Source organism: Scyliorhinus torazame, chromosome 4 (assembly GCF_047496885.1).
Source record: "Scyliorhinus torazame isolate Kashiwa2021f chromosome 4, sScyTor2.1, whole genome shotgun sequence".
Classification (NCBI taxonomy): Eukaryota; Metazoa; Chordata; class Chondrichthyes; order Carcharhiniformes; family Scyliorhinidae; genus Scyliorhinus; species Scyliorhinus torazame.
Window position 1 is genome coordinate 372565709 of NC_092710.1, and position 27525 is coordinate 372593233.

Below are 27525 nucleotides of genomic sequence, written 5' to 3' on the forward strand. Positions count from 1 at the left end.
GTACAGAGACGGTGGTGATGATGGGGGTACAGAGACAGTGGTGATGATGGGGGTACAGAGGCGTTGGTGATGATGGGGTACAGAGACAGTGGTGATGATGGGGGTACAGAGACGGTGGTGATGATGGAGGTACAGAGACAGTGGTGATGATGGGGGTACAGAGGGGGTGGTGATGATGGGAGTACAGAGGGGGTGGTGATGATGGGGGTACAGAGGCGGTGGTGATGATGGGCGTACAGAGACGGTGGTGATGATGGGCGTACAGAGACGGTGGTAATGATGGGGGTACAGAGACGGTGGTGATGATGGGGGTACAGAGACGGTGGTGATGATGGGGGTACAGAGACGGTGGTGATGATGGGGGTACAGAGGGGGTGGTGATGATGGGGGTACAGAGGGGGTGATGATGATGGGGGTACAGAGGGGGTGGTGATGATGGGTGTACAGAGACGGTGGTGATGATGGGCGTACAGAGACGGTGGTGATGATGGGCGTACAGAGACGGTGGTAATGATGGGGGTACAGAGACGGTGGTGATGATGGGGGTACAGAGGCGGTGGTGATGATGGGCGTACAGAGACGGTGGTGATGATGGGCGTACAGAGACAGTGGTAATGATGGGGGTACAGAGACGGTGGTGATGATGGGGGTACAGAGACGGTGGTAATGATGGGGGTACAGAGACGGTGGTGATGATGGGGGTACAGAGGGGTTGGTGATGATGGGGGTACAGAGGGGGTGGTGATGATGGGGGTACAGAGACGGTGGTGATGATGTAGGTACAGAGACGGTGGTGATGATGGGGGTACAGAGACGGTGGTGATGATGGGGGTACAGAGGGGGTGGTGATGATGGGGGTACAGAGACGGTGGTGATGATGGGGGTACAGAGACGGTGGTGATGATGGGGGTACAGAGGCGGTGGTGATGATGGGCGTACAGAGACGGTGGTGATGATGGGCGTACAGAGACGGTGGTGATGATGGGGGTACAGAGACGGTGGTGATGATGGGGGTACAGAGACGGTGGTGATGATGTGGGTACAGAGACGGTGGTGATGATGGGGGTACAGAGACGGTGGTGATGATGGGGGTACAGAGACGGTGGTGATGATGGGGGTACAGAGGGGGTGGTGATGATGGGGGTACAGAGGGGGTGGTGATGATGGGGGTACAGAGACGGTGGTGACGATGGGGGAACAGAGACGGTGGTAACGATGGGGGTACAGAGACGGTGGTGATGATGGGGGTACAGAATGGGTGGTGATGATGGGGGTACAGAGACAGTGGTGATGATGGGGGTACAGAGGCGTTGGTGATGATGGGGTACAGAGACAGTGGTGATGATGGGGGTACAGAGACGGTGGTGATGATGGAGGTACAGAGACAGTGGTGATGATGGGGGTACAGAGACGGTGGTGATGATGGGGGTACAGAGACGGTGGTGATGATGGGGGTAGAGAGGGGGTGGTGATGATGGGGGTAGAGAGGGGGTGGTGATGATGGGGGTACAGAGACGGTGGTGATGATGGGGGTACAGAGACGGTGGTGACGATGGGGATACAGAGACAGTGGTGATGATGGGGGTACAGAGGCGGTGGTGATGATGGGGGTACAGAGACAGTGGTGATGATGGGGGTACAGAGACAGTGGTGATGATGGGGGTACAGAGACAGTGGTGATGATGGGGGTACAGAGACGGTGGTGATGATGGGGGTACAGAGACGGTGGTGATGATGGGGGTACAGAGACGGTGGTGATGATTGGGATACAGAGGGAGTGGTGATGATGGGGGTATAGAGACGGTGGTGATGATGGGGGTACAGAGACGGTGGTGATGATGGGGGTACAGAGACGGTGGTGATGATGGGGGGACAGAGACGGTGGTGATGATGGGGGTACAGAGGGGGTGGTGATGATGGGGGTACAGAGGGGGTGGTGATGATGGGGGTACAGAGGGGGTGGTGATGATGGGAGTACAGAGGGGGTGGTGATGATGGGGGTACAGAGGCGGTGGTGATGATGGGCGTACAGAGACGGTGGTGATGATGGGCGTACAGAGACGGTGGTAATGATGGGGGTACAGAGACGGTGGTGATGATGGGGGTACAGAGACGGTGGTGATGATGGGGGTACAGAGACGGTGGTAATGATGGGGGTACAGAGACGGTGGTGATGATGGGGGTACAGAGGGGTTGGTGATGATGGGGGTACAGAGGGGGTGATGATGATGGGGGTACAGAGGGGGTGGTGATGATGGGTGTACAGAGACGGTGGTGATGATGGGCGTACAGAGACGGTGGTGATGATGGGCGTACAGAGACGGTGGTAATGATGGGGGTACAGAGACGGTGGTGATGATGGGGGTACAGAGGGGGTGATGATGATGGGGGTACAGAGGGGGTGGTGATGATGGGTGTACAGAGACGGTGGTGATGATGGGCGTACAGAGACGGTGGTGATGATGGGCGTACAGAGACGGTGGTAATGATGGGGGTACAGAGACGGTGGTGATGATGGGGGTACAGAGGCGGTGGTGATGATGGGCGTACAGAGACGGTGGTGATGATGGGCGTACAGAGACAGTGGTAATGATGGGGGTACAGAGACGGTGGTGATGATGGGGGTACAGAGACGGTGGTAATGATGGGGGTACAGAGACGGTGGTGATGATGTAGGTACAGAGACGGTGGTGATGATGGGGGTACAGAGACGGTGGTGATGATGGGGGTACAGAGGGGGTGGTGATGATGGGGGTACAGAGACGGTGGTGATGATGGGGGTACAGAGACGGTGGTGATGATGGGGGTACAGAGGCGGTGGTGATGATGGGCGTACAGAGACGGTGGTGATGATGGGCGTACAGAGACGGTGGTGATGATGGGGGTACAGAGACGGTGGTGATGATGGGGGTACAGAGACAGTGGTGATGATGGGGGTACAGAGGCGTTGGTGATGATGGGGTACAGAGACAGTGGTGATGATGGGGGTACAGAGACGGTGGTGATGATGGAGGTACAGAGACAGTGGTGATGATGGGGGTACAGAGGGGGTGGTGATGATGGGAGTACAGAGGGGGTGGTGATGATGGGGGTACAGAGGCGGTGGTGATGATGGGCGTACAGAGACGGTGGTGATGATGGGCGTACAGAGACGGTGGTAATGATGGGGGTACAGAGACGGTGGTGATGATGGGGGTACAGAGACGGTGGTGATGATGGGGGTACAGAGACGGTGGTAATGATGGGGGTACAGAGACGGTGGTGATGATGGGGGTACAGAGGGGGTGGTGATGATGGGGGTACAGAGGGGGTGATGATGATGGGGGTACAGAGGGGGTGGTGATGATGGGTGTACAGAGACGGTGGTGATGATGGGCGTACAGAGACGGTGGTGATGATGGGCGTACAGAGACGGTGGTAATGATGGGGGTACAGAGACGGTGGTGATGATGGGGGTACAGAGGCGGTGGTGATGATGGGCGTACAGAGACGGTGGTGATGATGGGCGTACAGAGACAGTGGTAATGATGGGGGTACAGAGACGGTGGTGATGATGGGGGTACAGAGACGGTGGTAATGATGGGGGTACAGAGACGGTGGTGATGATGGGGGTACAGAGGGGTTGGTGATGATGGGGGTACAGAGGGGGTGGTGATGATGGGGGTACAGAGACGGTGGTGATGATGTAGGTACAGAGACGGTGGTGATGATGGGGGTACAGAGACGGTGGTGATGATGGGGGTACAGAGGGGGTGGTGATGATGGGGGTACAGAGACGGTGGTGATGATGGGGGTACAGAGACGGTGGTGATGATGGGGGTACAGAGGCGGTGGTGATGATGGGCGTACAGAGACGGTGGTGATGATGGGCGTACAGAGACGGTGGTGATGATGGGGGTACAGAGACGGTGGTGATGATGGGGGTACAGAGACGGTGGTGATGATGTGGGTACAGAGACGGTGGTGATGATGGGGGTACAGAGACGGTGGTGATGATGGGGGTACAGAGACGGTGGTGATGATGGGGGTACAGAGGGGGTGGTGATGATGGGGGTACAGAGGGGGTGGTGATGATGGGGGTACAGAGACGGTGGTGATGATGGGGGAACAGAGACGGTGGTAACGATGGGGGTACAGAGACGGTGGTGATGATGGGGGTACAGAATGGGTGGTGATGATGGGGGTACAGAGACAGTGGTGATGATGGGGGTACAGAGGCGTTGGTGATGATGGGGTACAGAGACAGTGGTGATGATGGGGGTACAGAGACGGTGGTGATGATGGAGGTACAGAGACAGTGGTGATGATGGGGGTACAGAGACGGTGGTGATGATGGGGGTACAGAGACGGTGGTGATGATGGGGGTAGAGAGGGGGTGGTGATGATGGGGGTAGAGAGGGGGTGGTGATGATGGGGGTACAGAGGGGGTGGTGATGATGGGGGTACAGAGACGGTGGTGACGATGGGGATACAGAGACAGTGGTGACGATGGGGGTCCAGAGACAGTGGTAATGATGGGGGTACAGAGACGGTGGTGATGATGGGAGTAGAGAGACGGTGGTGATGATGGGGGTACAGAGGGGGTGGTGATGATGGGGGTACAGAGGGGGTGGTGATGGTGGGGATACAGAGACGGTGGTGATGATGGGGGTACAGAGGGGGTGGTGATGATGGGGGTACAGAGACGGTGGTGATGATGGGGGTACAGAGACGGTGGTGATGATGGGGGTACAGAGGGGGTGGTGATGATGGGGTACAGAGACAGTGGTGATGATGGGGGTACAGAGACGGTGGTGATGATGGGGTACAGAGACAGTGGTGATGATGGGGGTACAGAGACGGTGGTGATGATGGAGGTACAGAGACAGTGGTGATGATGGGGGTACAGAGACGGTGGTGATGATGGGGGTACAGAGACGGTGGTGATGATGGGGGTAGAGAGGGGGTGGTGATGATGGGGGTACAGAGACGGTGGTGATGATGGGGGTACAGAGACGGTGGTGATGATGGGGGTACAGAGACGGTGGTGACGATGGGGATACAGAGACAGTGGTAATGATGGGGGTACAGAGACGGTGGTGATGATGGGAGTAGAGAGACGGTGGTGATGATGGGGGTACAGAGGGGGTGGTGATGATGGGGGTACAGAGGGGGTGGTGATGGTGGGGATACAGAGACGGTGGTGATGATGGGGGTACAGAGGGGGTGGTGATGATGGGGGTACAGAGACGGTGGTGATGATGGGGGTACAGAGACGGTGGTGATGATGGGGGTACAGAGGGGGTGGTGATGATGGGGGTACAGAGACGGTGGTGATGATGGGGGTACAGAGACAGTGGTGATGATGGGGGTACAAAGACGGTGGTGATGATGGGGTACAGAGACGGTGGTGGTGAGGGGGGTACAGAGACAGTGGTGATGATGGGGGTACAGAGACGGTGGTGATGATGGGGGTACAAAGACGGTGGTGATGATGGGGGTACAGAGACAGTGGTGATGATGGGGGTACAGAGACGGTGGTGATGATGGGGGTACAGAGACAGTGGTGATGTTGGGGGTACAGAGACGGTGGTGATGATGGGGGTACAGAGACGGTGGTGATGATGGGGGTACAGAGACAGTGGTGACGATGGGGGTACAGAGACAGTGGTGATGATGGGGGTACAGAGACGGTGGTGATGATGGGGGTACAGAGACGGTGGTGATGATGGGGGTACAGAGACTGTGGTGATGATGGGGGTACAGAGACAGTGGTGATGATGGGGGTACAGAGACGGTGGTGATGATGGGGGTACAGAGACGGTGGTGGTGATGGGAGTACAGAGACGGTGGTGATGATGGGGGTACAGAGACGGTGGTGATGATGGGGGTACAGAGACGGTGGTGATGATGGGGGTACAGAGACAGTGGTGATGATGGGGGTACAGAGACAGTGGTGATGATGGGGTACAGAGACAGTGGTGATGATGGGGGTACAGAGACGGTGGTGATGATGGGGGTACAGAGACAGTGGTGATGGTGGGGGTACAGAGACGGTGGTGATGATGGGGGTACAGAGACGGTGGTGATGATGGGGGTACAGAGACAGTGGTGATGATGGGGTACAGAGACAGTGGTGATGATGGGGGTACAGAGACTGTGGTGATGATGGGGATAGAGACAGTGGTGATGGTGGGGGTACAGAGACGGTGGTGATGATGGGGGTACAGAGACGGTGGTGATGGTGGGGGTACAGAGACGGTGGTGATGATGGGGGTACAGAGACAGTGGTGATGATGGGGGTGCAGAGACGGTGGATAAGATGGGGGTACCGAGACGGTGGTGATGATGGGGGTACAGAGGGGGTGGTGATGATTGGGGTACAGAGAGGGTGGTGAAGGGGGTACAGAGACAGTGGTGATGATGGGGGTACAGAGGGGGTGGTGATGATTGGGGTACAGAGTGGGTGGTGAAGGGGGTACAGAGACAGTGGTGATGATGTGGGTACAGAGGGGGTGGTGATGGGGGTACAGAGACAGTGGTGATGATGGGGGTACAGAGAGGGTGGTGGTGATGGGGGTACAGAGACGGTGGTGATGATGGGGGTACAGAGACGGTGGTGATGATGTGGTACAGAGACAATGGTGACTATGGGGGTACAGAGACAGTGGTGATGATGGGGTACAGAGACAGTGGTGATGATGGGGGTACAGAGACAGTGGTGATTATGGGGGTACAGAGATGGTGGTGATGATGGGGGTACAGAGACTGTGGTGATGATGGGGGTAGAGAGACAGTGGTGATGGTGGGGGTACAGAGACGGTGGTGATGATGGGGGGTACAGAGACGGTGGTGATGATGGGAGTATAGAGATGGTGGTGATGATGGGAGTACAGAGACGGTGGTGATGATGGGGGTACAGAGACAGTGGTGATGATGGGGTACAGAGACGGTGGTGATTATGGGGGTACAGAGACGGTGGTGATGATGGGGGTACAGAGACGGTGGTGATGATGGGGGTGCAGAGACGGTGGATAAGATGGGGGTACAGAGGGGGTGGTGATGATGGGGGTACAGAGGGGGTGGTGATGATGGGGGTACAGAGACGGTGGTGATGATGGGGGTACAGAGACGGTGGTGATGATGGGGGTACAGAGACGGTGGTGATGATGGGGTTACAGAGACGGTGGTGATGATGGGGATACAGAGGGGGTGGTGATGATGGGGGTACAGAGACGGTGGTGATGATGGGGGTACAGAGACGGTGGTGATGATGGGGGTACAGAGACGTTGGTGATTATGGGGGTACAGAGACGTTGGTGATGATGGGGGTACAGAGACGTTGGTGATGATGGGGGTACAGAGACGGTGGTGATGATGGGGGTACAGAGACGGTGGTTATGATGGGGGTACAGAGACGGTGGTGGTGATGGGGGTACAGAGACGGTGGTGATGATGGGGGTACAGAGACGGTGGTGATGATGGGGGTACAGAGACGGTGGTGATGATGGGGGTACAGAGAGGGTGGTGATGATGGGGGTACAGAGGCGGTGGTGATGATGGGGGTACAGAGACAGTGGTGATGATGGGGGTACATAGACGGTGGTGATGATGGGGGTACAGAGACAGTGGTGATGATGGGGGTACAGAGACGGTGGTGATGATGGGGGTACAGAGACGGTGGTGATGATGGGGGTACAGAGACGGTGGTGATGATTGGGATACAGAGGGGGTGGTGATGATGGGGGTATAGAGACGGTGGTGATGATGGGGGTACAGAGACGGTGGTGATGATGGGGGGACAGAGACGGTGGTGATGATGGGGGTACAGAGGGGGTGGTGATGATGGGGGTACAGAGGGGGTGGTGATGATGGGTGTACAGAGGGGGTGGTGATGATGGGGGTACAGAGGGGGTGGTGATGATGGGGGTACAGAGGGGGTGGTGATGATGGGGGTACAGAGACAGTGGTGGTGATGGGGGTACAGAGACAGTGGTGGTGATGGGGGTACAGAGGGGGTGGTGATGATGGGGGTACAGAGGGGGTGGTGATGATGGGGGTACAGAGGGGGTGGTGATGATGGGAGTACAGAGGGGGTGGTGATGATGGGGGTACAGAGGCGGTGGTGATGATGGGCGTCCAGAGACGGTGGTGATGATGGGCGTACAGAGACGGTGGTAATGATGGGGGTACAGAGACGGTGGTGATGATGGGGGTACAGAGACGGTGGTGATGATGGGGGTACAGAGACGGTGGTAATGATGGGGGTACAGAGACGGTGGTGATGATGGGGGTACAGAGGGGGTGGTGATGATGGGGGTACAGAGGGGGTGATGATGATGGGGGTACAGAGGGGGTGGTGATGATGGGTGTACAGAGACGGTGGTGATGATGGGCGTACAGAGACGGTGGTGATGATGGGCGTACAGAGACGGTGGTAATGATGGGGGTACAGAGACGGTGGTGATGATGGGGGTACAGAGGCGGTGGTGATGATGGGCGTACAGAGACGGTGGTGATGATGGGTGTACAGATACGGTGGTAATGATGGGGGTACAGAGACGGTGGTGATGATGGGGGTACAGAGACGGTGGTGATGATGGGGGTACAGAGACGTGGTAATGATGGAGGTACAGAGACGGTGTTGATGATGGGGGTACAGAGACGGTGGTGATGATGGGGGTACAGAGACGGTGGTGATGATGGGGGTACAGAGACGGTGGTGATGATGGGGGTACAGAGACGGTGGTGATGATGGGGGTACAGAGACGGTGGTGATGATGGGCGTACAGAGACGGTGGTGATGATGGGCGTACAGAGACAGTGGTAATGATGGGGGTACAGAGACGGTGGTGATGATGGGGGTACAGAGACGGTGGTAATGATGGGGGTACAGAGACGGTGGTGATGATGGGGGTACAGAGGGGTTGGTGATGATGGGGGTACAGAGGGGGTGGTGATGATGGGGGTACAGAGACGGTGGTGATGATGTAGGTACAGAGACGGTGGTGATGATGGGGGTACAGAGACGGTGGTGATGATGGGGGTACAGAGGGGGTGGTGATGATGGGGGTACAGAGACGGTGGTGATGATGGGGGTACAGAGACGGTGGTGATGATGGGGGTACAGAGGCGGTGGTGATGATGGGCGTACAGAGACGGTGGTGATGATGGGCGTACAGAGACGGTGGTGATGATGGGGGTACAGAGACGGTGGTGATGATGGGGGTACAGAGACGGTGGTGATGATGTGGGTACAGAGACGGTGGTGATGATGGGGGTACAGAGACGGTGGTGATGATGGGGGTACGGAGGGGGTGGTGATGATGGGGGTACAGAGGGGGTGGTGATGATGGGGGTACAGAGACGGTGGTGATGATGGGGGAACAGAGACGGTGGTAATGATGGGGGTACAGAGACGGTGGTGATGATGGGGGTACAGAGGGGGTGGTGATGATGGGGGTACAGAGACAGTGGTGATGATGGGGGTACAGAGGCGTTGGTGATGATGGGGTACAGAGACAGTGGTGATGATGGGGGTACAGAGACGGTGGTGATGATGGAGGTACAGAGACAGTGGTGATGATGGGGGTACAGAGACGGTGGTGATGATGGGGGTACAGAGACGGTGGTGATGATGGGGGTAGAGAGGGGGTGGTGATGATGGGGGTAGAGAGGGGGTGGTGATGATGGGGGTACAGAGGGGGTGGTGATGATGGGGGTACAGAGACGGTGGTGTTGATGGGGGTACAGAGACGGTGGTGATGATGGGGGTACAGAGACGGTGGTGATGATGGGGGTACAGAGACGGTGGTGATGATGGGGGTACAGAGACGGTGGTGACGATGGGGATACAGAGACAGTGGTGACGATGGGGGTCCAGAGACAGTGGTAATGATGGGGGTACAGAGACGGTGGTTATGATGGGGGTACAGAGACGGTGGTGGTGATGGGGGTACAGAGACGGTGGTGATGATGGGGGTACAGAGACGGTGGTGATGATGGGGGTACAGAGACGGTGGTGATGATGGGGGTACAGAGAGGGTGGTGATGATGGGGGTACAGAGGCGGTGGTGATGATGGGGGTACAGAGACAGTGGTGATGATGGGGGTACATAGACGGTGGTGATGATGGGGGTACAGAGACAGTGGTGATGATGGGGGTACAGAGACGGTGGTGATGATGGGGGTACAGAGACGGTGGTGATGATGGGGGTACAGAGACGGTGGTGATGATTGGGATACAGAGGGGGTGGTGATGATGGGGGTATAGAGACGGTGGTGATGATGGGGGTACAGAGACGGTGGTGATGATGGGGGGACAGAGACGGTGGTGATGATGGGGGTACAGAGGGGGTGGTGATGATGGGGGTACAGAGGGGGTGGTGATGATGGGTGTACAGAGGGGGTGGTGATGATGGGGGTACAGAGGGGGTGGTGATGATGGGGGTACAGAGGGGGTGGTGATGATGGGGGTACAGAGACAGTGGTGGTGATGGGGGTACAGAGACAGTGGTGGTGATGGGGGTACAGAGGGGGTGGTGATGATGGGGGTACAGAGGGGGTGGTGATGATGGGGGTACAGAGGGGGTGGTGATGATGGGAGTACAGAGGGGGTGGTGATGATGGGGGTACAGAGGCGGTGGTGATGATGGGCGTACAGAGACGGTGGTGATGATGGGCGTACAGAGACGGTGGTAATGATGGGGGTACAGAGACGGTGGTGATGATGGGGGTACAGAGACGGTGGTGATGATGGGGGTACAGAGACGGTGGTAATGATGGGGGTACAGAGACGGTGGTGATGATGGGGGTACAGAGGGGGTGGTGATGATGGGGGTACAGAGGGGGTGATGATGATGGGGGTACAGAGGGGGTGGTGATGATGGGTGTACAGAGACGGTGGTTATGATGGGCGTACAGAGACGGTGGTGATGATGGGCGTACAGAGACGGTGGTAATGATGGGGGTACAGAGACGGTGGTGATGATGGGGGTACAGAGGCGGTGGTGATGATGGGCGTACAGAGACGGTGGTGATGATGGGTGTACAGATACGGTGGTAATGATGGGGGTACAGAGACGGTGGTGATGATGGGGGTACAGAGACGTGGTAATGATGGAGGTACAGAGACGGTGTTGATGATGGGGGTACAGAGGGGGTGGTGATGATGGGGGTACAGAGACGGTGGTGATGATGGGGGTACAGAGACGGTGGTGATGATGGGGGTACAGAGACGGTGGTGATGATGGGGGTACAGAGACGGTGGTGATGATGGGCGTACAGAGACGGTGGTGATGATGGGCGTACAGAGACAGTGGTAATGATGGGGGTACAGAGACGGTGGTGATGATGGGGGTACAGAGACGGTGGTAATGATGGGGGTACAGAGACGGTGGTGATGATGGGGGTACAGAGGGGTTGGTGATGATGGGGGTACAGAGGGGGTGGTGATGATGGGGGTACAGAGACGGTGGTGATGATGTAGGTACAGAGACGGTGGTGATGATGGGGGTACAGAGACGGTGGTGATGATGGGGGTACAGAGGGGGTGGTGATGATGGGGGTACAGAGACGGTGGTGATGATGGGGGTACAGAGACGGTGGTGATGATGGGGGTACAGAGGCGGTGGTGATGATGGGCGTACAGAGACGGTGGTGATGATGGGCGTACAGAGACGGTGGTGATGATGGGGGTACAGAGACGGTGGTGATGATGGGGGTACAGAGACGGTGGTGATGATGTGGGTACAGAGACGGTGGTGATGATGGGGGTACAGAGACGGTGGTGATGATGGGGGTACGGAGGGGGTGGTGATGATGGGGGTACAGAGGGGGTGGTGATGATGGGGGTACAGAGACGGTGGTGATGATGGGGGAACAGAGACGGTGGTAATGATGGGGGTACAGAGACGGTGGTGATGATGGGGGTACAGAGGGGGTGGTGATGATGGGGGTACAGAGACAGTGGTGATGATGGGGGTACAGAGGCGTTGGTGATGATGGGGTACAGAGACAGTGGTGATGATGGGGGTACAGAGACGGTGGTGATGATGGAGGTACAGAGACAGTGGTGATGATGGGGGTACAGAGACGGTGGTGATGATGGGGGTACAGAGACGGTGGTGATGATGGGGGTAGAGAGGGGGTGGTGATGATGGGGGTAGAGAGGGGGTGGTGATGATGGGGGTACAGAGGGGGTGGTGATGATGGGGGTACAGAGACGGTGGTGTTGATGGGGGTACAGAGACGGTGGTGATGATGGGGGTACAGAGACGGTGGTGATGATGGGGGTACAGAGACGGTGGTGATGATGGGGGTACAGAGACGGTGGTGACGATGGGGATACAGAGACAGTGGTGACGATGGGGGTCCAGAGACAGTGGTAATGATGGGGGTACAGAGACGGTGGTGATGATGGGAGTAGAGAGACGGTGGTGATGATGGGGGTACAGAGGGGGTGGTGATGATGGGGGTACAGAGGGGGTGGTGATGGTGGGGATACAGAGACGGTGGTGATGATGGGGGTACAGAGGGGGTGGTGATGATGGGGGTACAGAGACGGTGGTGATGATGGGGGTGCAGAGACGGTGGTGATGATGGGGGTACAGAGGGGGTGGTGATGATGGGGGTACAGAGACGGTGGTGATGATGGGGGTACAGAGACAGTGGTGATGATGGGGGTACAAAGACGGTGGTGATGATGGGGGTACAGAGACAGTGGTGACGATGGGGGTCCAGAGACAGTGGTAATGATGGGGGTACAGAGACGGTGGTGATGATGGGAGTAGAGAGACGGTGGTGATGATGGGGGTACAGAGGGGGTGGTGATGATGGGGGTACAGAGACGGTGGTGATGATGGGGGTACAGAGACGGTGGTGGTGAGGGGGGTACAGAGACAGTGGTGATGATGGGGGTACAGAGACAGTGGTGATGTTGGGGGGACAGAGACAGTGGTGATGATGGGGGTACAGAGACGGTGGTGATGATGGGGGTACAGAGACAGTGGTGATGTTGGGGGTACAGAGACGGTGGTGATGATGGGGGTACAAAGACGGTGGTGATGATGGGGGTACAGAGACAGTGGTGATGATGGGGGTACAGAGACGGTGGTGATGATGGGGGTACAGAGACAGTGGTGATGTTGGGGGTACAGAGACGGTGGTGATGATGGGGGTACAGAGACGGTGGTGATGATGGGGGTACAGAGACAGTGGTGACGATGGGGGTACAGAGACAGTGGTGATGATGGGGGTACAGAGACGGTGGTGATGATGGGGGTACAGAGACAGTGGTGATGTTGGGGGTACAGAGACGGTGGTGATGATGGGGGTACAGAGACAGTGGTGACGATGGGGGTACAGAGACAGTGGTGATGATGGGGGTACAGAGACGGTGGTGATGATGGGGGTACAGAGACAGTGGTGATGTTGGGGGTACAGAGACAGTGGTGATGTTGGGGGTACAGAGACAGTGGTGATGTTGGGGGTACAGAGACGGTGGTGATGATGGGGGTACAGAGACAGTGGTGATGTTGGGGGTACAGAGACAGTGGTGATGATGGGGGTACAAAGACGGTGGTGATGATGGGGTACAGAGACGGTGGTGATGATGGGGGTACAGAGGGGGTGGTGATGATGGGGTACAGAGACGGTGGTGATGATGGGGTACAGAAACAGTGGTGATGGGGGTACAGAGACGGTGGTGATGATGGGGGTACAGAGACAGTGGTGATGATGGGGGTACAGAGACGGTGGTGATGATGGGGTACAGAGACGGTGGTGATGATGGGGGTACAGAGGGGGTGGTGATGATGGGGTACAGAGACGGTGGTGATGATGGGGTACAGAAACAGTGGTGATGGGGGTACAGGGACGGTGGTGATGATGGGGGTACAGAGACAGTGGTGATGATGGGGGTACAGAGACGGTGGTGATGATGGGGGTACAGAGACGGTGGTGATGATGGGGGTACAGAGACGGTGGTGATGATGGGGGTACAGAGACGGTGGTGATGATGGGGGTACAGCGGGTGAGGCTGGGTCCTGCACCCAGTTCTCCTGTCTGAGACTCACTGAGGGCGAGCTGTCGTAGTCGTACTTCTTTAACTGGTTCATGAACTCCAGGTGCTTCTTTTCCTCCTCGAGCTGAGCCACCGTCTGTTCGCTGCGTTGGAGCTTCTGCTGGGTGTTGGCCAGTTCATCGCGGAGCCACTGGTTCTCCTGACAGAGTCTGCGTACCTGGGCCCGCAACTTCTGTTTCTCCGATTCCACAGTGTTCAGGTGAACGGACAAGGCCATCATCACCTGAAAGACATAACACCCTGAGCCCCACACCCGACACACGCCCTGAGCCCCACACCCGACACACACACCCTGAGCCCCACACCCGACACACACCCTGAGCCCCACGGCCGACACACACCCTGAGCCCCACACCCGACACACACCCCCTGAGCCCCACACCCGACACACACACCCTGAGCCCCACACCCGACACACACCCTGAGCCCCACACCCGACACACACTCCCTGAGCCCCACACCCGACACACACACCCTGAGCCCCACGGCCGACACACACCCTGAGCCCCACACCCGACACACACACCCTGAGCCCCACACCCGACACACACACCCTGAGCCCCACACCCGACACACACCCTGAGCCCCACGGCCGACACACACCCTGAGCCCCACACCCGACACACGCCCTGAGCCCCACACCCGACACACACTCCCTGAGCCCCACACCCGACACACACACCCTGAGCCCCACGGCCGACACACACCCTGAGCCCCACACCCGACACACACACCCTGAGCCCCACACCCGACACACACACCCTGAGCCCCACACCCGACACACACCCTGAGCCCCACGGCCGACACACACCCTGAGCCCCACACCCGACACACACACCCTGAGCCCCACACCCGACACACACACCCTGAGCCCCACACCCGACACACACTCCCTGAGCCCCACGGCCGACACACACACCCTGAGCCCCACACCCGACACACACACCCTGAACCCCACACCCGACACACACACCCTGAACCCCACACCCGACACACTCCCTGAGCCCCACACCCGACACACACACCCTGAGCCCCACACCCGACACACACCCTGAGCCCCACACCCGACACACACACCCTGAACCCCACACCCGACACACACACCCTGAACCCCACACCCGACACACACACCCTGAACCCCACACCCGACACACACCCTGAGCCCCACACCCGACACACTCCCTGAGCCCCACACCCGACACACACACCCTGAGCCCCACACCCGACACACACCCTGAGCCCCACACCCGACACACACACCCTGAACCCGACACCCGACACACACACCCTGAACCCCACACCCGACACACACACCCTGAACCCCACACCCGACACACTCCCTGAGCCCCACACCCGACACACACACCCTGAACCCCACACCCGACACACACCCTGAACCCCACACCCGACACACACCCTGAGCCCCACACCCGACACACACCCTGAGCCCCACACCCGACACACACCCTGAGCCCCACGGCCGACACACACCCTGAGCCCCACACCCGACACACACCCTGAGCCCCACACCCGACACACACACCCTGAGCCCCACGGCCGACACACACACCCTGAGCCCCACGGCCGACACACACACTCCGTGCCCCACACCCGACACACGCACCCTGAGCCCCACACCCGACACACACCCTGAACCCCACACCCGACACACACCCTGAGCCCCACACCCGACACACGCACCCTGAGCCCCACACCCGACACACACCCTGAACCCCACACCCGACGACACACGCACCCTGAACCCCACACCCGACACACACACCCTGAGCCCCACACCCGACACACACTCCCTGAGCCCCACACCCGACACACACTCCCTGAACCCCACACCCGACACACACTCCCTGAGCCCCACACCCGACACACACACCCTGAACCCCACACCCGACACACACTCCCTGAGCCCCACACCCGACACACACTCCCTGAACCCCACACCCGACACACACTCCCTGAGCCCCACACCCGACACACACACCCTGAGCCCCACACCCGACACACACTCCCTGAGCCCCACACCCGACACACACACCCTGAGCCCCACACCCGACACACACACCCTGAGCCCCACACCCGACACACACTCCCTGAGCCCCACACCCGACACACACACCCTGAGCCCCACACCCGACACACACTCCCTGAGCCCCACACCCGACACACACTCCCTGAACCCCACACCCGACACACACACCCTGAGCCCCACACCCGACACACACCCTGAGCCCCACACCCGACACACACACCCTGAGCCCCACGGCCGACACACACCCTGAGCCCCACACCCGACACACACACCCTGAGCCCCACACCCGACACACACACCCTGAGCCCCACACCCGACACACACCGAGCCCCACACCCGACACACACACCCTGAGCCCCACACCCGACACACACCCTGAGCCCCACACCCGACACACACACCCTGAGCCCCACACCCGACACACACCCTGAGCCCCACACCCGACACACACTCCCTGAGCCCCACGGCCGACACACACACCGAGCCCCACACTCGACACACACTCCCTGAGCCCCACACCCGACACACACACCCTGAGCCCCACACCCGACACACACACCCTGAGCCCCACACCCGACACACACACCCTGAGCCCCACACCCGACACACACCCTGAGCCCCACACCCGACACACACTCCCTGAGCCCCACGGCCGACACACACACCCTGAGCCCCACACCCGACACACACTCCCTGAACCCCACGGCCGACACACACACCCTGAGCCCCACACCCGACACACACTCCCTGAGCACCACACCCGACACACACCCTGAGCCCCAAACCCGACACACACTCCCTGAGCCCCACACCCGACACACACTCCCTGAACCCCACGGCCGACACACACCCTGAGCCCCACACCCGACACACACTCCCTGAGCCCCACACCCGACACACACCCTGAGCCCCACACCCGACACACACTCCCTGAGCCCCACACCCGACACACACACCCTGAGCCCCACACCCGACACACACACCCTGAACCCCACACCCGACACACACACCCTGAACCCCACACCCGACACACACCCTGAGCCCCACACCCGACACACACACCGAGCCCCACGGCCGACACACACCCTGAGCCCCACACCCGACACACACACCCTGAGCCCCACACCCGACACACACACCCTGAGCCCCACACCCGACACACACACCCTGAACCCCACACCCGACACACACACCCTGAGCCCCACGGCCGACACACACACCGAGCCCCACACCCGACACACACACCCTGAGCCCCACACCCGACACACACACCCTGAACCCCACACCCGACACACACACCCTGAACCCCACACCCGACACACGCACCCTGAGCCCCACACCCGACACACACACCCTGAGCCCCACGGCCGACACACACACCGAGCCCCACACCCGACACACACCCTGACCCTCACAACCAACAACAAAATTATCTCTCTTCCTTCATCCCTGCCATCCACGCTCTCTCTCCACAGCCCATTTTCTCTCTCCACTCCTACTGCGCTCTCCTTCTCTCCCCCACTAAATGCGGTCTCTCTCTGCCGTTCCCCTCTCACCGCCCTCAGTTACACTCCCCCCTCCAACCGCTGCCACTCTTTCCCCCTCCAGACGCTCCCTCTCTTCCCCCTCCAGCCGCTCCCACTCTCTCTCCCTCCCTCCAGCCGCTCCCACTCTCTCTCCCTCTCTCCAGACGCTCCCACTCTCTCCCTCCCTCCAGACGCTCCCATTTTTTCCCCCTCCAGCTGCTCCCTCTCTTCCCCCTCTCCAGCTGCTCCCACTTTCTCTCCCTCCCTCTAGCAGCTCCTTCTCTTCCCCCTCAGCCGCTCCCCCTCTCCCTCCCTCCAGTTGCTCCCTCTCTCTCTCTCTCTCCAGACGCTCCCTCTCTTCCCCCTCCAGCTGCTCCCTCTCTCTCTCCCTCCCTCCAGCTGCTCCCTCCCTCCAGCTGCTCCCTCTCTCGCTCCCTCCCTCCAGCCGCTCCCTCTCTTCCCCCTCTCCAGCCGCTCCCACTTTCTCTCCCTCCCTCCAGCTGCTCTCTCTCTCGCTCCCTCCCTCCAGCCGCTCCCTCTCTCGCTCCCTCCCTCCAGCCGCTCTCTCTCTCGCTCCCTCCCTCCAGCCGCTCCCTCTCTCTCTCTCTCCCTCCCTCCCGCCACTCCCTCTCTCTCTCTCCCTCCCCCTCGAGCTGCTCCCTCTCTTCCTCCTCTCCAGCCGCTCCCTCTCCTCCAGCAGGTACCTGAGCCTCTCCCAGACCAAGTTCAATCATTTCCACGGATTTGCGGATGAGATTGGATTTCTCGTGCACCAGGTTGGCCTCCTCATCTTTCTTCAGGCAGCTGATGGTTTCGAGCAGGGAGTGCAGGATGGAGTTATGCTCATTCTTCAGAGCCTCCAGCCCCTGCATCACGACCTTGGTGTTTGAAATAATGTCCTCCTGGCTCAGTTTCTCATCTCGTGGGTAAACCATTGTGGACATATCCCAGTGGCCCTGTCAGAGAGAGGAGACGCGGGTTAGAGCGGCGATACACCATCCCCAGTGAGATCCCAGTGACACTGTCACAGAGCGGTGATAAACCATCCCCAGTGAGATCCCAGTGACACTGCCACAGAGCGGCGATACACCATCCCCAGTGAGATCCCAGTGACACTGTCACAGAGCGGAGATAAACCATCCCCAGTGAGATCCCAGTGACACTGTCACAGAGCGGCGATAAACCATCCCCAGTGAGATCCCAGTGACACTGTCACAGAGCGGCGATACACCATCCCCAGTGAGATCCCAGTGACACTGTCACAGAGCGACGATACACCATCCCCAGTGAGATCCCAGTGACACTGTCACAGAGCGGAGATAAACCATCCCCAGTGAGATCCCAGTGACACTGTCACAGAGCGGCGATACACCATCCCCAGTGAGATCCCAGTGACACTGTCACAGAGCGGAGATAAACCATCCCCAGTGAGATCCCAGTGACACTGTCACAGAGCGGCGATACACCATCCCCAGTGAGATCCCAGTGACACTGTCACAGAGCGGAGATAAACCATCCCCAGTGAGATCCCAGTGACACTGTCACAGAGCGGAGATAAACCATCCCCAGTGAGATCCCAGTGACACTGTCACAGAGCGGCGATACACCATCCCCAGTGAGATCCCAGTGACACTGTCACAGAGCGGAGATAAACCATCCCCAGTGAGATCCCAGTGACACTGTCACAGAGCGGCGATACACCATCCCCAGTGAGATCCCAGTGACACTGTCACAGAGCGGAGATACACCATCCCCAGTGAGATCCCAGTGACACTGTCACAGAGCGGAGGTAAACCATCCTCAGTGAGCTCCCAGTGACACTGTCACAGAGCGGCGATACACCATCCCCAGTGAGATCCCAGTGACACTGTCGCAGAGCGTCGATAAACCATCCCCAGTGAGATCCCAGTGACACTGTCACAGAGCGTCGATAAACCATCCCCAGTGAGATCCCAGTGACACTGTCACAGAGCGTCGATAAACCATCCCCAGTGAGATCCCAGTGACACTGTCACAGAGCGGCGATAAACCATCCCCAGTGAGATCCCAGTGACACTGTCACAGAGCGGCGATAAACAATCCCCAGTGAGATCCCAGTGACACTGTCACAGAGCGGAGATAAACCATCCCCAGTGAGATCCCAGTGACACTGTCACAGAGCGGCGATAAACCATCCCCAGTGAGCTCCCAGTGACACTGTCACAGAGCGGCGATAAACCATCCCCAGTGAGATCCCAGTGACACTGTCACAGAGCGGCGATAAACCATCCCCAGTGAGATCCCAGTGACACTGTCACAGAGCGGCGATACACCATCCCCAGTGAGATCCCAGTGACACTGTCACAGAGCGGCGATAAACCATCCCCAGTGAGATCCCAGTGACACTGTCACAGAGCGGAGATAAACCATCCCCAGTGAGATCCCAGTGACACTGTCACAGAGCGGAGATACACTATCCCCAGTGAGATCCCAGTGACACTGTCACAGAGCGGAGATAAACCATCCCCAGTGAGATCCCAGTGACACTGTCACAGAGCGGCGATACACCATCCCCAGTGAGATCCCAGTGACACTGTCACAGAGCGGCGATAAACCATCCCCAGTGAGATCCCAGTGACACTGTCACAGAGCGGCGATAAACCATCCCCAGTGAGATCCCAGTGACACTGTCACAGAGCGGCGATAAACCATCCCCAGTGAGATCCCAGTGACACTGTCACAGAGCGGCGATAAACCATCCCCAGTGAGATCCCAGTGACACTGTCACAGAGCGGAGATAAACAATCCCCAGTGAGATCCCAGTGACACTGTCACAGAGCGGCGATACACCATCCCCAGTGAGATCCCAGTGACACTGTCACAGAGCGGTGATAAACCATCCCCAGTGAGATCCCAGTGACACTGTCACAGAGCGGAGATAAACAATCCCCAGTGAGATCCCAGTGACACTATCACAGAGCGGCGATACACCATCCCCAGTGAGATCCCAGTGACACTGTCACAGAGCGGCGATAAACCATCCCCAGTGATATCCCAGTGACACTGTCACAGAGCGGCGATAAACCATCCCCAGTGAGAACCCAGTGACACTGTCACAGAGCGGCGATAAACCATCCCCAGTGAGATCCCAGTGACACTGTCACAGAGCGGCGATAAACCATCCCCAGTGAGATCCCAGTGACACTGTCACAGAGCGACGATACACCATCCCCAGTGAGATCCCAGTGACACTGTCACAGAGTGGAGATACACCATCCCCAGTGAGATCCCAGTGACACTGTCACAGAGCTCTACTCTGCTCCCAACATACCACTCGAGCTAATGGCACAGTTCCTAAAATGTGCTCGTGTGAGGAGAAGGGACACAGTTGATTGCTGATGGGCCAGTTAGTTTGTCCTTTACGCAGGGTTTATGTGGACCAACCATGTGGCCCACATTCCCTGAGCTCTCCGCCCCAACCTGCTCCGAGCAAACAGTCAGTGTTTGTTCAAAGATCCCAAAGATAGAAACTCCTCAACCCCAGTGCAGACTAATCACTGCACTGAAAAAGCGTCGTCTGTGTGAACTGCTGACCACTCTGTGAGTCGCAGGATGCAACATTAAGTCATTAACTAATCATAGTGATTGTTTACTGCGTAACGAGAGCCAGATAGAAGTGAGGGAAGCTCCCAGTGCTGGAGAGGTTGGAAATTATTTTCCTCTGTTAAACATAATCATCACCTCCTGTTTCATTTATCTTCTGTCTTTGCTGTGCAGAATCGGTCAGTTCAGCTAAACAAAGGCAGGTCGGTGTTTATATTCAAAAGAAACCTCTCTCACCCCATCAATAAATCCTGTTCCTTATTCCATCAGGTTAATCCAGATTCACCTTAAATACATCAATTATTCACCTCAAATTCTCGCAATCCTCTGGGTAAAGAAATTTGTCTTGAATTCCCGGCTCGAATTCTCTCGCACTGCATTGCAAGATTGAATTTAAACAAATACGTCAACATTTTCGACAACTTGCAGCCCCCTACAACACAGCAGCCTCCTGGAGGACTCAGTCCCTCCTGCTCCCTCCCTACAACACAGCAGCCTCCTGGAGGACTCAGTCCCTCCTCCTCCCTCCCTACAACACAGCAGCCTCCTGAAGGACCCAGTCCCTCCTCCTCCTCCCTCCCTACAACACAGCAGCCTCCTGAAGGACCCAGTCCCTCCTCCACCCTCCCTACAACACAGCAGCCCCCTGAAGGACCCAGTCCCTCCTCCTCCCTCCCTACAACACAGCAGCCCCCTGAAGGACCCAGTCCCTCCTCCTCCCTCCCTACAACACAGCAGCCCCCTGAAGGACCCAGTCCCTCCTCCTCCCTCCCTACAACACAGCAGCCTCCTGAAGGACCCAGTCCCTCCTCCTCCTCCCTCCCTACAACACAGCAGCCTCCTGAAGGACCCAGTCCCTCCTCCCCCCTCCCTACAACACAGCAGCCTCCTGAAGGACTCAGTCCCTCCTCCTCCCTCCCTACAACACAGCAGCCTCCTGAAGGACCCAGTCCCTCCTCCACCCTCCCTACAACACAGCAGCCCCCTGAAGGACCCAGTCCCTCCTCCTCCCTCCCTACAACACAGCAGCCTCCTGAAGGACTCAGTCCCTCCTCCTCCCTCCCGACAACACAGCAACCTCCTGAAGGACCCAGTCCCTCCTCCTCCCTCCCTACAACACAGCAGCCTCCTGAAGGACCCAGTCCCTCCTCCACCCTCCCTACAACACAGCAGCCTCCTGAAGGACCCAGTCCCTCCTCCTCCCTCCCTACAACACAGCAGCCTCCTGAAGGATTCAGTCCCTCCTCCACCCTCCCTACAACACAGCAGCCTCCTGAAGGACTCAGTCCCTCCTCCTCCTCCCTACAACACAGCAGCCTCCTGAAGGACCCAGTCCCTCCTCCTCCCTCCCTACAACACAGCAGCCTCCTGGAGGACTCAGTCCCTCCTCCTCCCTTCCTACAACACAGCAGCCTCCTGGAGGACTCAGTCCCTCCTCCTCCCTCCCTACAACACAGCAGCCCCCTGAAGGACCCAGTCCCTCCTCCTCCCTCCCTACAACACAGCAGCCTCCTGGAGGACTCAGTCCCTCCTCCTCCCTCCCTACAACACAGCAGCCTCCTGAAGGACTCAGTCCCTCCTCCTCCTCCCTACAACACAGCAGCCTCCTGAAGGACCCAGTCCCTCCTCCTCCCTCCCTACAACACAGCAGCCTCCTGAAGGACTCAGTCCCTCCTCCTCCTCCCTACAACACAGCAGCCTCCTGAAGGACCCAGTCCCTCCTCCTCCCTCCCTACAACACAGCAGCCTCCTGGAGGACTCAGTCCCTCCTCCTCCCTTCCTACAACACAGCAGCCTCCTGGAGGACCCAGTCCCTCCTCCACCCTCCCTACAACACAGCAGCCTCCTGAAGGACCCAGTCCCTCCTCCACCCTCCCTACAACACAGCAGCCTCCTGAAGGACCCAGTCCCTCCTCCACCCTCCCTACAACACAGCAGCCTCCTGAAGGACCCAGTCCCTCCTCTACCCTCCCTACAACACAGCAGCCTCCTGAAGGACCCAGTCCCTCCTCCTCCCTCCCTACAACACAGCAGCCTCCTGAAGGACTCAGTCCCTCCTCCTCCTCCCTACAACACAGCAGCCTCCTGAAGGACCCAGTCCCTCCTCCTCCCTCCCTACAACACAGCAGCCTCCTGAAGGACCCAGTCCCTCCTCCTCCCTCCCTACAACACAGCAGCCTCCTTAAGGACCCAGTCCCTCCTCCACCCTCCCTACAACACAGCAGCCTCCTGAGAGATTCAGTCCCTCCTCCTCCCTCCCTACAACACAGCAACCTCCTGAAGGATTCAGTCCCTCCTCCTCCCTCCCTACAACACAGCAGCCTCCTGAAGGACCCAGTCCCTCCTCCTCCTCCCTACAACACAGCAGCCTCCTGAAGGACCCAGTCCCTCCTCCTACCTCCCTACAACACAGCAGCCTCCTGGAGGACTCAGTCCCTCCTCCTCCCTCCCTACAACACAGCAGCCTCCTGAAGGACTCAGTCCCTCCTCCCCCTCCCTACAACACAGCAGCCTCCTGAGAGATTCAGTCCCTCCTCCTCCCTCCCTACAACACAGCAGCCTCCTGAGGGATTCAGCCCCTCCTCCACCCTCCCTACAACACAGCAGCCTCCTGAAGGACTCAGTCCCTCCTCCCCCTCCCTACAACACAGCAGCCTCCTGAGAGATTCAGTCCCTCCTCCTCCCTCCCTACAACACAGCAGCCTCCTGAGGGATTCAGCCCCTCCTCCACCCTCCCTACAACACAGCAGCCTCCTGAAGGACCCAGTCCCTCCTCCTCCCTCCCTACAACACAGCAGCCTCCTGAGAGATTCAGTCCCTCCTCCTCCCTCCCTACAACACAGCAGCCTCCTGAAGGACTCAGTCCCTCCTCCTCCCTCCCTACAACACAGCAGCCTCCTGAAGGACCCAGTCCCTCCTCCACCCTCCCTACAACACAGCAGCCTCCTGAAGGACCCAGTCCCTCCTCCACCCTCCCTACAACACAGCAGCCTCCTGAAGGACCCAGTCCCTCCTCCACCCTCCCTACAACACAGCAGCCTCCTGAAGGACCCAGTCCCTCCTCCTCCCTCCCTACAACACAGCAGCCTCCTGAAGGACTCAGTCCCTCCTCCTCCCTCCCTACAACACAGCAGCCTCCTGAAGGACCCAGTCCCTCCTCCTCCTCCCTACAACACAGCAGCCTCCTGAAGGACTCAGTCCCTCCTCCTCCCTCCCTACAACACAGCAGCCTCCTGAAGGACCCAGTCCCTCCTCCACCCTCCCTACAACACAGCAGCCTCCTGAAGGACTCAGTCCCTCCTCCTCCCTCCCTACAACACAGCAGCCTCCTGAGAGATTCAGTCCCTCCTCCACCCTCCCTACAACACAGCAGCCTCCTGAAGGACCCAGTCCCTCCTCCTCCTCCCTACAACACAGCAGCCTCCTGAGAGATTCAGTCCCTCCTCCTCCCTCCCGACAACACAGCAGCCTCCTGAAGGACCCAGTCCCTCCTCCTCCTCCCTACAACACAGCAGCCTCCTGAGAGATTCAGTCCCCTCCTCCTCCCTCCCTACAACACAGCAGCCTCCTGAAGGACCCAGTCCCTCCTCCTCCCTCCCTACAACACAGCAGCCTCCTGAGAGATTCAGTCCCTCCTCCTCCCTCCCTACAACACAGCAGCCTCCTGAAGGACTCAGTCCCTCCTCCTCCCTCCCTACAACACAGCAGCCTCCTGAAGGACCCAGTCCCTCCTCCCTCCCTCCCTACAACACAGCAGCCTCCTGAAGGACCCAGTCCCTCCTCCTCCTCCCTACAACACAGCAGCCTCCTGAAGGACTCAGTCCCTCCTCCTCCCTCCCTACAACACAGCAGCCTCCTGAAGGACCCAGTCCCTCCTCCACCCTCCCTACAACACAGCAGCCTCCTGAAGGACTCAGTCCCTCCTCCTCCCTCCCTACAACACAGCAGCCTCCTGGAGGACTCAGTCCCTCCTCCTCCCTCCCTACAACACAGCAGCCTCCTGAAGGACTCAGTCCCTCCTCCACCCTCCCTACAACACAGCAGCCCCCTGAAGGACCCAGTCCCTCCTCCTCCTCCCTACAACACAGCAGCCTCCTGAAGGACCCAGTCCCTCCTCCACCCTCCCTACAACACAGCAGCCTCCTGAAGGACTCAGTCCCTCCTCCTCCCTCCCTACAACACAGCAGCCTCCTGGAGGACTCAGTCCCTCCTCCTCCCTCCCTTCAACACAGCAGCCTCCTGAAGGACTCAGTCCCTCCTCCTCCCTCCAGACAACACAGCAGCCTCCTGAACGACTCAGTCCCTCCTCCTCCTCCCGACAACACAGCAGCCTCCTGAAGGACCCAGTCCCTCCTCCACCCTCCCTACAACACAGCAGCCCTCCTGAAGGACCCAGTCCCTCCTCCTCCCTCCCGACAACACAGCAGCCTCCTGAAGGACTCAGTCCCTCCTCCTCCTCCCTACAACACAGCAGCCTCCTGAAGGACCCAGTCCCTCCTCCACCCTCCCTACAACACAGCAGCCTCCTGAAGGACCCAGTCCCTCCTCCTCCTCCCGACAACACAGCAGCCTCCTGAAGGACTCAGTCCCTCCTCCTCCTCCCTACAACACAGCAGCCTCCTGAAGGACTCAGTCCCTCCTCCACCCTCCCTACAACACAGCAGCCTCCTGAAGGACCCAGTCCCTCCTCCTCCCTCCCTACAACACAGCAGCCTCCTGAAGGACTCAGTCCCTCCTCCTCCTCCCTACAACACAGCAGCCTCCTGGAGGACTCAGTCCCTGCTCCACCCTCCCTACAACACAGCAGCCTCCTGAAGGACCCAGTCCTCCTCCTCCACCCTACAACACAGCAACCTCCTGGAGGACTCAGTCCCTCCTCCACCCTCCCTACAACAGAGCAGCCCCCTGAAGGACCCAGTCCCTCCTCCACCCTCCCTACAACACAGCAGCCTCCTGAAGGACTCAGTCCCTCCTCCTCCTCCCTACAACACAGCAGCCTCCTGAAGGACCCAGTCCCTCCTCCTCCCTCCCTACAACACAGCAACCTCCTGAAGGACCCAGTCCCTCCTCCACCCTCCCTACAACACAGCAGCCCCCTGAAGGACCCAGTCCCTCCTCCTCCCTCCCTACAACACAGCAACCTCCTGAAGGACCCAGTCCCTCCTCCACCCTCCCTACAACACAGCAGCCTCCTGAAGGACTCAGTCCCTCCTCCTCCTCCCTCCCTACAACACAGTAGCCTCCTGAAGGACACAGTCCCTCCTCCACCCTCCCTACAACACAGCAGCCTCCTGAAGGACTCAGTCCCTCCTCCTCCCTCCCTACAACACAGCAGCCCCCCTGAAGGACCCAGTCCCTCCTCCTCCTCCCTACAACACAGCAGCCTCCTGGAGGACTCAGTCCCTCCTCCTCCCTTCCTACAACACAGCAGCCTCCTGAAGGACCCAGTCCCTCCTCCTCCTCCCTACAACACAGCAGCCTCCTGAAGGACTCAGTCCCTCCTCCTCCCTCCCTACAACACAGCAGCCTCCTGAAGGACCCAGTCCCTCCTCCTCCCTCCCTACAACACAGCAGCCTCCTGAAGGATCCAGTCCCTCCTCCTCCCTCCCTACAACACAGCAACCTCCTGAAGGACTCAGTCCCTTCTCCACCCTCCCTACAACACAGCAGCCTCCTGAAGGACCCAGTCCCTCCTCCACCCTCCCTACAACACAGCAGCCTCCTGAAGGACTCAGTCCCTCCTCCTCCCTCCCTACAACACAGCAGCCTCCTGAAGGACTCAGTCCTCCTCCTCCCTCCCTACAACACAGCAGCCTCCTGAGGGATTCAGTCCCTCCTCTACCCTCCCTACAACACAGCAGCCTCCTTAAGGACTCAGTCCCCTCCTCCTCCCTCCCTACAACACAGCAGCCTCCTTAAGGACTCAGTCCCTCCTCCTCCCTCCCGACAACACAGCAGCCTCCTGAGGGATTCAGTCCCTCATCTACCCTCCCTACAACACAGCAGCCCCCTGAAGGACCCAGTCCCTCCTCCTCCTCCCTACAACACAGCAGCCTCCTGAAGGACTCAGTCCCTCCTCCTCCTCCCTACAACACAGCAGCCTCCTGAAGGATTCAGTCCCTCCTCCTCCCTCCCTACAACACAGCAGCCTCCTGAAGGGACCCAGTCCCTCCTCCACCCTCCCTACAACACAGCAGCCTCCTGAAGGACCCAGTCCCTCCTCCACCCTCCCTACAACACAGCAGCCTCCTGAAGGACCCAGTCCCTCCTCCACCCTCCCTACAACACAGCAGCCTCCTGAAGGACCC

The 27525-nt window shown here is 58.8% G+C and overlaps 1 protein-coding gene across 9 annotated transcripts in view; it reads right to left on the minus strand.

Annotated features, from left to right (window-relative positions):
* LOC140411246 (kinesin light chain 1-like) overlaps positions 1 to 27525 on the minus strand; it is a 669745-nt gene that overhangs the window by 175124 nt on the left and 467096 nt on the right. For 3 of the 9 annotated variants that reach the window (XM_072500365.1, XM_072500366.1, XM_072500367.1), the window contains exons 2-3: positions 18340 to 18591; positions 14055 to 14285 (exon numbers count right to left, since the gene is read on the minus strand). In XM_072500365.1, coding sequence (XP_072356466.1) covers positions 14055 to 14285; positions 18340 to 18579 — 471 coding nt within the window. In that variant the 5' untranslated portion in view covers positions 18580 to 18591. Of the gene's footprint in view, positions 1 to 14054; positions 14286 to 18339; positions 18592 to 21525; positions 21635 to 27525 lie in introns of those variants that run through there. The other 6 variants (XM_072500360.1, XM_072500368.1, XM_072500363.1 and 3 more) reach the window with 4 other exon arrangements.